General features: G+C 42.2%; 1 protein-coding gene across 2 annotated transcripts in view; it reads left to right on the plus strand.

Annotated features, from left to right (window-relative positions):
- The first annotated feature begins 265 nt into the window (after nt 1-265).
- The window catches only part of LOC135517136 (neuropilin and tolloid-like protein 1), a 212,091-nt gene continuing 199,386 nt past the window's right edge, over nt 266-12,970 (plus strand). For both annotated transcript variants that reach the window (XM_064941171.1, XM_064941172.1), the window contains exons 1-4: nt 266-495; nt 1,145-1,198; nt 1,459-1,593; nt 2,992-3,240. In XM_064941171.1, coding sequence (XP_064797243.1) covers nt 468-495; nt 1,145-1,198; nt 1,459-1,593; nt 2,992-3,240 — 466 coding nt within the window. In that variant the 5' untranslated portion in view covers nt 266-467. The remainder of the gene's footprint in view (nt 496-1,144; nt 1,199-1,458; nt 1,594-2,991; nt 3,241-12,970) is intronic.

A 12,970-nucleotide genomic window follows, 5' to 3' on the forward strand; every position in this document is an offset into this window, starting at 1 on the left:
TTTCCAGGTAAAGGGATAGAAGAATAACAACTAAAGCTACCGTTTTTTTCACCCTGAATCTGTTTCATCGGAAGATTGTAAAGGTGCAGCGATCAGGGAAGGCTGATGACGGACCTATTCATCCGGTCAGTGCAGCAGAAGCACCAAAAGGTTCTGGAACCATTTGGATGGAATTCGGGCAAATGTTTAGACTTTCTTTTGGTTTTATATGAAACTGGTGACTAGTAGTTGCGATTTTTCTCTCTCTGGAATTTTGATATTCTCATTCAATAAATTAGAACTGCAAGGAAGACATTTGCCAGGTTATCCATTGTATACATTTCTATTTTATTTTTGGGAAGGTGGAATGGTATTGCGGTTTGCTGTCCATTTTGCATCTACATTAGATCTGAATCGTTTTCTCTTGAAGTATTCCTTTATCTAAATGGAATTAGTTGAGCCTAAAGCCCCCTGTGAAAGGTACAGACATGGTATATGGGCACAGCCTCCTTCACGGTAAGTCACTTCTATTGAACATAATACACTGCCTTGCGCCTTCCTCGAATACCTTCTTTTGTGTAGCTTAGGCTAGCCCAATATTCATGATTTTATGAGTTGACGTAGAATTCTGGTTGCCTATAGCTGTCAATTCACGTATAGTGGGAGATGTGTAAGGAATGTGATATTCATGCAACCATACCCCTTAACAATTTGTATGACATCTACTGTACTATTAAAACAGCATACGTTGGCTATTTTTCCATAGCATTACATGCAGATACATTATGGTACAGCCTGAAGTCTGCAGGTGAATAGGTTTTCAATGTGTTTGATGAATAGGGCATTAAAAGCCTAGTTATGTGTTGCCCCGGTCTGATCTATGGTACAGTGTAATAGGTGTGTATGTTTGGCTGTTCATTCCGCATCCAATTCTATTCAAAAAGTTGAGAAACTTTGGAGTCAATTGTTTCCAAATTACATCTTTTGATTTAAAAACCTGTTTAAAAAGGGCAATGTAACATTCTAGCCATGCATGATGAATGCAATATTTGGAATTATTCAGAGTATTATGTCATAGGCCGAGTCTACATCTATGTTAAATTAATGCAAATAAAGACATTTGTATTATTCACAAAACAAAATGAATGTGTTTATCTTGTTGCAGTTGTTGCAAGTCTACTCATACTTGGGTTGTCTGGGGCAACGAAGAAGGAAGCATGTAAGGCATTCTATCACTATCACTACTCTCTCCCTCTCTCTCTCTCTCTCTCTCTCTCTCTCTCTCTCTCTCTCTCTCTCTCTCTCTCTCTCTCTCTCTCTCTCTCTCTCTCCCGCTCTCTCTCTCTCTCTCTCTCTCTCTCCCTCTCTCTCCCTCTCTCTCTCTCTCTCTCTCTCTCTCTCTCTCTCCTTCTCTTTATATTTCTCTCTAAATTTCTATATATCTATATAATCAACTTCACTCTGCTATTGTGTTTTCAGTGAAAAACAATTCGGGAGTGAAGCCTGCAGGTCAATGTGGCACCTGGGTGAAGGAAGGAGACGGGGGACTGTTCACTTCTCCCAACTACCCCAGCAAATACCCCCCAGGAATAGAGTGTGTTTACATCATTGAAGGTGAATAGTTGGCACAGTAACTAACTATTCTCAATGTAAAGCCATTTATGTCATTTGTTCAGATCAATAGATGCCTCTAAACAAATAGTGATTTTTTTTTTCAATTCAACGGCAGGAATAACGAATACAGAGTTTGGGTCCCTTGATTTTGCCTTTCAGCACTGAAATCAGACTCTGAAATAGTGTTTAAGGAACCTTAATCTTTATCATCTTAGATCCAGGCGAGAAATTAAAACCATCTGTCTGTTAAACTGCTCGTTTCTCTCCTTGAGTTCGGGCGTCAGTGAATATGATTGGGCTGAAGTTGCTCTGTGGATGGATGTCTCTCCTCATGTTTCAGAGAGAAATCTGGACCAGCTGTTGAGGTGTGTTCATAGTAGAACTGATGGGATTGGCCAGTTCAGTTGCTGTGCTGTTGATGTTTGTCTGACGATGGTAATGACATCAGACGGCGAGTTGCAATCTCAGGCGTTTAATTTAAGTTCCGGGAGGTTTATATATTTGATTCATCAGTGGGGGAGATCAGGTTATGTCCCTGATGATATTAACAAACTGAATACACGAAAGAGCATTTCTATTGAGAGACTATTGCTGGACAGGAGGAACTATACTAGAACTATATTATCTGGTTTGTACTAGACTGAACTGGATTTATAGATGACATGTGGATGAGGGTCCAGACTTTTAACCTGTTCCACCATCCTGACCTGACCGAATGTAAGCTGGTGAGATCAGCATGGTGGAACGAGGCAACCAGACTTTACCCATACTGATAATTAGGATAGAAATAGAAGATGCTTGTTTGAAATACTTGGAACGTGTTTCACCGGTTCAAAAAAAACCCCAAAAAAAACAACACAACATTTTTATCAGAGGTTGATCAGTGGTCACAAAAAAGTCACAACAGATTGTGTTTTATTAGTGGTTCATTCAAGACAACATACAGTGTGTATCTATCTACATTGCAAAGCTAAATTATTCAAAATTAATTAACACCCAAAGGGGCATTTACCGGAAGAAATCTTAATATCACACTACTTAATGCCGCTTCACGTGTTCGTTATGTGTTATATGCCTTATCTAGGCAAGCCAGTTAAAAACTATTTCTTATTTACAATGACGGCCTACACCAGCCAAACCCAGACGACACTGGGCCAAATGTGTGCCACCCTATGGGACTCCCAATCACTGCCAGTTAGGATACAACCTGGATTCGAACCAGGGTGTCTGTAGTGTCGCTTCAAGCTCTGAGATGCAGTACCTTAGACCCCTGCGCTACTCAGGAGTAGGGTGTGCCACTATAGGCCTACAGCATTATGTAATATAGCTAGATATACGATAAACAGTACGAGCATGATATTCACTATCTGTGTTATCTATTCTCTCTGTCTCCTCCAGCTCCTCCCAGGCTGTGCATTCATCTGTTCTTTAATGAGAGGTATTCTATCGAGCCTTCATGGGAATGTAAATTTGACAACATTGAGGTGCGGGACGGCCCCTTTGGCTTCTCCCCAGTGATCGGACGCTACTGTGGCCAGACCATCCCTCCATTCATCAGGAGCAGCGGACGGTACCTCTGGGTAAAATTTGTTTCCGATGGCGAACTGGAGGCGATTGGATTTTCGGTGAATTACAACTTCACTGCAGGTAAGAATCAACACTAAGTATGCACTCTACATGAGCAATCTCAACATGCCGAAAGGCAACAGAGTGATGGTGTTGACACGGCAAAATTCAGGAGTTCAATTGGTTCACAGAAATGTCTAACAACAGTCTGTTCACACCCTCTCTACTAAACAACATCATATATTTCCTTAGCACACACAGTATGGCGCTATCAGCTCCTAGCCTCCAGCCATGGTGACAGGCAGACAGGCAGGCTAACGACATGTGTTGCTGTGGTAACATATATATAAAACTGACGGTGTGGAGATTTAGTTTGATAGCTTTCGATCAGAGTTCTCTAGTAACTGTGTTGTTTGCTGGGGTACTGGAGGGGGTAGCAGAGGGAAGGTGAATAAGCATGACAGGCTAATCTGTACTGTTGAATACAATCCTCCCAATTACCTCCCTCTGCGTGCCGCGAGAAGCCTTGACTTTGAGTCATCTTTTGGCTGGTTTCCCATTAACCGAGCAGCTCATGATTTATGACCACCTTGGTTGATAGCCACTCTGTTCTCCAATAGGCTGTATGGAGTGTACCCTCGGCTGGGTCATGCTTTAATAGCACTATCAACTTTACTGTGTGGTCGAGGGGTGATGGGAACACTGCCTGCAGCACCTTGATATGTAGGAGCATTTTTTAACTTTGGATGTCATCTGCAGAATTATGTTCCACGGAGAGAGAGAAAATATATATTTTCTAACCCACATTACCCAAAAAACTATTTATGTATTGTTTTGCCATTGGCCCATAACATTGTCCTCGGACACTGTTTTACTTTTGAACAAATAGCTTTAGTTGTGTTTCAGATGATGTTGTGCCCTAATAGAAGTGAATGGCAAATAATGGATTGAGTCACTTTCATTATAAAGAACAAGAATATGTTTCTGATCACTTCTACATTCATGTGGATGCTTCCATTGTTCCAGGTACTCTAGAACAAATCTTGAATAATGATGAGTGGGAAAGGCATTTAAATAGCATACCCCCCCCAAGAAATGCTAACCTCCTCTAATATTGGTAATGGTGAGAGGTTAGCATTTTTTCGGGGGTATGATCTTTGTGCCTTTATAGCTTTCTCACTCATCATTATTCATGATTCATTCATGATTATCCGTAATCATGGTAGCATCCACATTCACAGTAGTCGTTTTTATGCCACTATTAAATCATTTCTGGGTTACAATTAAGTACCTTACTGTAATAGGGAGAAGAAGTCTGAGTGGGGAAGGGAAAAATGAAAACGAGCTGTTATTGGCAGAGAGGCTTAGAACTCTCTTTCTTATTGGTCTATTAACTACTTTACCAATGGTGAAACTCCCGCCCACGCCGAGGTGCAGATTAGAAGGTCCTGTGTAGATTGGATTTTCATCCAGAAACTGTCAGGAAATAACACCGATCAAATGTTTTCACACTTTTACACTGTTGGTTTCATCAGCTGTTGTGACAATATGATATAAAACACAGCTAAAACTGCATTTTGACTGCACCGGAACTTTAATGTAGAAGTGTTCAGAGACATTATATTCTTATATACAATAAAAGTGATTCCAAATCGACACAATACCATTATTTACCACTGATTTCTATTGGGCACAACATAATCTGAAACACAACCAAAACAAACTGCAAATGCATCCAACAAGTTTGTAGTCACAAGCTTGATGTCGTCTTTGCGTGCTGTGAATATTAGTCCAAGCACTAAACTTTGGACTGCTTTAATACACATATGGGCAAATTTGTCCAACCACTTGTAAAACTTCAGACTGGGGGGACCAGACACATAAAGTGGGCTCATTTCTCAACGGTAAAACAGAGATGTATGAAAATATCCTGAAATAAAAGGCGACATTCTGTACTGTCAACCTCAGAGGAAGCGTCTGATTTCAAATCCAAAATGCTGGAGTATGGAGCCAAAATAAACGTTGTAGCTTCACTGTCCAAATAAATAGGTAGAGGGGTGTGCCTCTTTTTTACCACACACAATGCTTTCCCATAGACCCAAATACATTGACCTTTCACCCTAGATCAATTGATTAGACTTGATATCATGGGGTGAAGAAGCGATCAGATTGCTGTCCTATACGTTAAGGGTCATTCTATGTCATGAAGAAAGATGGGAAACGGTGGGTGAAGATGGGGAAGGGGGAGGGGGGGATTGGTGTAGTCCAGTTAGAGTCAGGTTGATGGAGTGAAGATGGGGAAGGGAGGGGGGGATTGGTGTAGTCCAGTTAGAGTCAGGTTGATGGAGTGAAGATGGGGAAGGGGGGGATTGGTGTAGTCCAGTTAGAATCAGGTTGATGGAGTGAAGATGGGGAAGGGGGGGGGGATTGGTGTAGTCCAGTTAGAATCAGGTTGATGGAGTGAAGATGGGGAAGGGAGGGGGGATTGGTGTAGTCCAGTTAGAGTCAGGTTGATGGAGTGAAGATGGGGAAGGGGGGGATTGGTGTAGTCCAGTTAGAGTCAGGTTGATGGAGTGAAGATGGGGAAGGGGGGGGATTGGTGTAGTCCAGTTAGAATCAGGTTGATGGAGTGAAGATGGGGAAGGGGTGGGGGGATTGGTGTAGTCCAGTTAGAGTCAGGTTGATGGAGTGAAGATGGGGAAGGGGGGGGATTGGTGTAGTCCAGTTAGAATCAGGTTGATGGAGTGAAGATGGGGAAGGGGGGGATTGGTGTAGTCCAGTTAGAATCAGGTTGATGGAGTGAAGATGGGGAAGGGGGGATTGGTGTAGTCCAGTTAGAGTCAGGTTGATGGAGTGAAGATGGGGAAGGGGGGGATTGGTGTAGTCCAGTTAGAATCAGGTTGATGGAGTGAAGATGGGGAAGGGGTGGGGGGATTGGTGTAGTCCAGTTAGAGTCAGGTTGATGGAGTGAAGATGGGGAAGGGGGGGGATTGGTGTAGTCCAGTTAGAATCAGGTTGATGGAGTGAAGATGGGGAAGGGGGGGGATTGGTGTAGTCCAGTTAGAGTCAGGTTGATGGAGTGAAGATGGGGAAGGGGGGATTGGTGTAGTCCAGTTAGAGTCAGGTTGATGGAGTGAAGATGGGGAAGGGGGGATTGGTGTAGTCCAGTTAGAGTCAGGTTGATGGAGTGAAGATGGGGAAGGGGGGGGATTGGTGTAGTCCAGTTAGAATCAGGTTGATGGAGTGAAGATGGGGAAGGGGGGGATTGGTGTAGTCCAGTTAGAATCAGGTTGATGGAGTGAAGATGGGGAAGGGAGGGGGGATTGGTGTAGTCCAGTTAGAGTCAGGTTGATGGAGTGAAGATGGGGAAGGGGGGGGATTGGTGTAGTCCAGTTAGAGTCAGGTTGATGGAGTGAAGATGGGGAAGGGGGGGGATTGGTGTAGTCCAGTTAGAGTCAGGTTGATGGAGTGAAGATGGGGAAGGGGGGGGATTGGTGTAGTCCAGTTAGAGTCAGGTTGATGGAGTGAAGATGGGGAAGGGGGGATTGGTGTAGTCCAGTTAGAATCAGGTTGATGGAGTGAAGATGGGGAAGGGGTGGGGGGATTGGTGTAGTCCAGTTAGAGTCAGGTTGATGGAGTGAAGATGGGGAAGGGGGGGGATTGGTGTAGTCCAGTTAGAATCAGGTTGATGGAGTGAAGATGGGGAAGGGGGGATTGGTGTAGTCCAGTTAGAGTCAGGTTGATGGAGTGAAGATGGGGAAGGGGGGGATTGGTGTAGTCCAGTTAGAGTCAGGTTGATGGAGTGAAGATGGGGAAGGGGGGGGATTGGTGTAGTCCAGTTAGAGTCAGGTTGATGGAGTGAAGATGGGGAAGGGGGGGATTGGTGTAGTCCAGTTAGAGTCAGGTTGATGGAGTGAAGATGGGGAAGAGGGGGGGGATTGGTGTAGTCCAGTTAGAGTCAGGTTGATGGAGTGAAGATGGGGAAGGGGGGGGATTGGTGTAGTCCAGTTAGAGTCAGGTTGATGGAGTGAAGATGGGGAAGGGGGGGGATTGGTGTTGTCCAGTTAGAGTCAGGTTGATGGAGTGAAGATGGGGAAGGGGGGATTGGTGTAGTCCGGTTAGAGTCAGGTTGATGGAGTGAAGATGGGGAAGGGGGGATTGATGTTGTCCAGTTAGAGTCAGGTTGCTGGAGTGAAGATGGGGAAGGGGGGGATTGGTGTAGTCCAGTTAGAGTCAGGTTGATGGAGTGAAGATGGGGAAGGGGGGGATTGGTGTAGTCCAGTTAGAGTAAGGTTGATGGAGTGAAGATGGGGAAGGGGGGATTGGTGTAGTCCAGTTAGAGTCAGGTTGATGGAGTGAAGATGGGGAAGGGGGGGGATTGGTGTAGTCCAGTTAGAGTCAGGTTGATGGAGTGAAGATGGGGAAGGGGGGATTGGTGTAGTCCAGTTAGAGTCAGGTTGATGGAGTGAAGATGGGGAAGGGGGGATTGGTGTAGTCCAGTTAGAGTCAGGTTGATGGAGTGAAGATGGGGAAGGGGTGGGGGGATTGGTGTAGTCCAGTTAGAGTCAGGTTGATGGAGTGAAGATGGGGAAGGGGGGATTGGTGTAGTCCAGTTAGAGTCAGGTTGATGGAGTGAAGATGGGGAAGGGGGGATTGGTGTTGTCCAGTTAGAGTCAGGTTGATGGAGTGAAGATGGGGAAGGGGGGTCCAGTTAGAGTCAGGTTGATGGAGTGAAGATGGGGAAGGGGGGGTCCAGTTAGAGTCAGGTTGATGGAGTGAAGATGGGGAAGGGGGGGGGGGTCCAGTTAGAGTCATGTTGATGGGGTGAAGATGGGGAAGGGGGGGGTCCAGTTAGAGTCAGGTTGATGGAGTGCATGTGTTTTTCTATATGTCTCCATAGAATGTTGGGGTTATCTTTGAAAAACGTCTGTTTGCTGGTGGAGCCTGGTCTCAGATTCCTGAGTGAGAGAGAGAGGGGGAAAAAACATATCTCCCTCTGTCTTGATAAGAAATAGCTGTGGCATATGATTAGCATAATTAAAGAAGATAAAAGTCTTGGATTCACTCGACTTGATGCTCCAAAATCTGGCTGTGCGGAGAGAGAGGCTCACATCTGCCTCTGCTTGGCTAATGCTGCTAGCACATGCTAATTCACACTGGGCTATTCAAGATGAAGGAAGAGAAGGAGGAGGAGAGAAAGAGAGAGAGAGAACGATTCTACACCTTTCCCTCACCTTATCTTCTCCCTCGCTTTTCATTCATCTGAAGTGTCCTATCTGAGGAGAGGAGAGAGGTGGAGAAGGAGGAGAGGCGAGGGAAAGAGAACATAAGTAAAAATGTGATGAAGAACAGGTTTTTTCATTCACCGTGTCATCCCAGTCACATCCCATCCAACCTGGAGATGAAAGACATCACAGTCTTCATCAGATCAGCCACTCCTTCAGGTTCACATGATTCCATCCTTCGTACTGTACAGACGAGTACTAGGACTGGATGGAACTTGACAGGAAATATCACTATTGACTATTGTAATCTAACGTAACAGAAATTAGTCATAGTATTTCCTGGCTTTTGGGGTAGATTTGAACTCTTTACACTTGTATCCATTATTTAAACAGGTGATCCCGTAACAATTGAACGTAGAAAAGCATGTTTTGGGAGTTTACAGAAATACCTTTAACACCGATCCAGCAACTGGTTAGAACCCTTTCCTGGAGTCAAGTGACTGGTGGCCTCATGAGTGGGATGTTATTCATATTTTTCATAATTGTATAATTAAGCAATAAGGCACGAGGGTGTATGGTTTATGGCCAATATACCACGGCTAAGGGATGTTCTTATGCACAACGCATCGAGGAGTGCCTGGATACAGCCCTTAGCCGTGGTATATTGGCCACATACCACACACCCTGAGGTGCCTTATTGCTGTTATAAACTGGTTACCAATGTAATTAGAGCAGTAAAAATACATGTTTTGTCACACCACGTGGTATACGGTCTGATATACCACGGCTGTCAGCCAATCAGCATTCAGGGTTCGAACCACCCAGTTTATAACAAACTTTTTTCTTTTTACAGCCAAAAATCAGATGTTTCTATGTCAAACGACTTTGTTATATTTCAGTCTTCTATGATGTATTTAAAGTGTAATCTAAGGATGCAAACTCAAAATATAAGACATTCCAACTCTATATCTGACATTATCTCTTTTTTTATGCCCATAACTTTGAGTGTGAGGCGTATACTTTTGTTTCAAAGTAGATTTGGCTACCAAGAGACCCTCTGTGTGACCCTGATTTAGCCCACAACAGAAAAAGGTTTTAAGTGAGGTGAGGAGACTAAACTGATGTAGAGTGTCTGTAATCCTGTCATGTTAGGTTCTGTTGTACACAAGGTGCTAAACTAAATGTGCAGGTACAGCTGCACACTCACTGTCATTCCCTTCCAATCACACTGTCAAGTGCATCATCAGCAGGATATGCTGTCTGAATTATAACTATCAAAGGAGTTAGGGAATAGTTTGTCTGCACAGCTATGGTCCTGTATGGTTCAGTTGGTAAAGCATGGTAGAGCATGGCGCTTGAAACACCAGGATTGTAGGTTTGATTCTTTGTAAAATGGATGCGCGCATGACTGTAAGTCACATTGGATATTGTATATAATACTATGTATTTATTGTATATATAACTATGTATTTATTGTATATATTACTATGTATTTATTGTATATATGACTATGTATTTATTGTATATATTACTATGTATTTATTGTATATAATACTATGTATTTATTGTATATATAACTATGTATTGATTGTATATATTACTATGTATTTATTGTATGTATTACTATGTATTTATTGTATATATGACTATGTATTTATTGTATATATGACTATGTATTTATTGTATATATGACTATGTATTGATTGTATATATTACTATGTATTTATTGTATATATTACAATGTATTTATTGTATATATTACTATGTATTTATTGTATATATTACTATGTATTTATTGTATATATGACTATGTATTTATTGTATATATGACTATGTATTTATTGTATATATGACTATGTATTTATTGTATATATATTACTATGTATTTATTGTATATATGACTATGTATTTATTGTATATATATTACTATGTATTTATTGTATATATGACTATGTATTGATTGTATATATTACTATGTATTTATTGTATATATATTACTATGTATTTATTGTATATATGACTATGTATTGATTGTATATATTACTATGTATTTATTGTATATATTACTATGTATTTATTGTATATATTACTATTTATTTATTGTATATATGACTATGTATTTATTGTATATATGACTATGTATTTATTGTATATATTACTATGTATTTATTGTATATATGACTATGTATTTATTGTATATATGACTATGTATTTATTGTATATATGACTATGTATTTATTGTATATATGACTATATATTTATTGTATATATGACTATGTATTTATTGTATATATTACTATGTATTGATTGTATATATTACTATGTATTTATTGTATATATTACTATGTATTTATTGTATATATTACTATGTATTTATTGTATATATTACTATGTATTTATTGTATATATATTACTATGTATTTATTGTTATCGTCGGTTAAGTGGAAGATTAACACACATTGAAAATAAAAGTGTGGCTAAGACAGTGCTGTATTAACTTCTTATAGGTCACAGTTTGACAATCAAGTCAGCAATTTGAGTATTTGGAACGATAAGGTTATATCTGTATTTTTGTCAAAATGTAGTAATTGACATAGGGGACATTCAAGAGAACAAGGCTACCTATATAAACTCAGCCAAAAAAAGAAAGTTTATTTTCAGCAAACTTAACATGTGTAAATGTTTGTATGAACATAACAAGATTCAACAACTGAGACATGAACTGAACAAGTTCCACAGACATGTGACTAACATAAATTGAATAATGTGTCCCTGAACAAAGGGGGAGTCAAAATCAAAAGTAACAGTCAGTATCTGGTGTGGCCACCAGCTGCATTAAGTACTGCAGTGCATCTCCTCCTCATGGACTGCACCAGATTTGCCAGTTCTTGCTGTGAGATGTTACCCCACTCTTCCACCAAGGCACCTGCAAGATCCCGGACATTTCTGGGGGGAATGGCCCTAGCCCTCACCCTCCGATTCAACAGGTCCCAGATATGTCTGGGGGGAATGGCCCTAGCCCTCACCCTCTGATCCAACAGGTGCCAGACGTGCTCAATGGGATTGAGATCTGGGCTCTATGCTGGCCATGGCAGAACACTGACATTCCTGTCTTGCAGGAAATCACACACAGAACGAGCAGTATGCCTCGTGGCATTGTCATGCTGGAGGATCATGTCAGGATGAGCCTCCAGGAAGGGTACCACATGAGGGAGGAGGATGTCTTCCCTGTAACGCACAGCATTGAAATTGCCTGCAATGACAAGAAGCTCAGTGCGATGATGCTATGACACACCACCCCAGACCATGACAGACCCTCCACCTCCAAATCGATCCCCCTCCAGAGTACAGGCCTCGGTGTAACGCTCATTCCTTCGACGATAAACTCGAATCCGACCATCACCCCTGGTGAGACAAAACCTCCCCGTCAGTGAAGAGCACTTTATGCCAGTCCTGTCTGGTCCAGTGACGGTGGATTTGTGCCCATAGGCGATGTTGTTGCCGGTGATGACTGGTGAGGACCTGCCGTACAACAGGCCTACAAGCCCTCAGTCCAGCCTCTCTCAGCCTATTGCGGACAGTCTGAGCACTGATGGAGGGATTGTGCATTCCTGGTGAAACTCACAGTTGTTGTTGCCATCCTGTACCTGTCCCACAGGTGTGATGTTCGGATGTACCGATTCTGTGCAGGTGTTGTTACACATGGTCTGCCACTGCGAGGACGATCAGCTGTCCGTCCTCGCATCTCCGTCCTCGCGCTGTCATAGGCGTCTCACAGTACTGACATTGCAATTCATTGCCTTGGCCACATCTGCAGTCCTCATGCCTCCTTGCAGCATGCCTAAGGCACGTTCACACAGATGAGCAGGGACCAGGGCATGTTTCTTTTGGTGTTTTTCAGAGTCTGTAGAAAGGCCTCTTTAGTGTCCTAAGTTTTCATAACTGTGACGTTAATTGCCTACCTAAGCTGTTTGTGTCTTAATGACCATTCCATAGGTTTATGGTTCATTGAAGAAGCATGGGAAACAAGCATGGATATTTACGAATTATCTTTGAAAGACAGGGTCCTGAAAAAGGTCAGTTTCTTTTTTTGCTGAGTTTAGTATTATAAATTCCCCAGTTCTTGTTGTTAATTCCAACGTATACAAGATAAAGAAAATCGCTGTCACCATTCAAACCACTGAGGGTTTGGAACTTTAAAGCCAATTATCTCAGAATACTATTTTTACAGAAAGAACCTTATAGTCCCAAGTTCTCAAAATATCTCTGCATGTTCTCTACAAATATCTCTATATTTAAGATAATTAATCTGCTCTGTCGCCAGGGAACACGTCTGTTATTTCTCCCAAGGACGGCGTGCGGCTACCCTGTATCCCTTTCTGAAATACAGCCACAACTCCACATACCATAACCCTCTTAATTCCTCATCCTATTCTGTTCAGGCAGTGCTGCGGTCACCCACACCTGCACCCAATATTTTCCGCTCTGAAAGATGACCGTCATGATCTGGCCGTGCTCCCTGACCTTAGACATAATTCTAATTCTAGATTGAGAATGCACATATGTAATATACTTGGCTTATCAGT

The sequence above is a fragment of the Oncorhynchus masou genome, chromosome 28 (genome assembly GCF_036934945.1).
Source record: "Oncorhynchus masou masou isolate Uvic2021 chromosome 28, UVic_Omas_1.1, whole genome shotgun sequence".
Classification (NCBI taxonomy): Eukaryota; Metazoa; Chordata; class Actinopteri; order Salmoniformes; family Salmonidae; genus Oncorhynchus; species Oncorhynchus masou.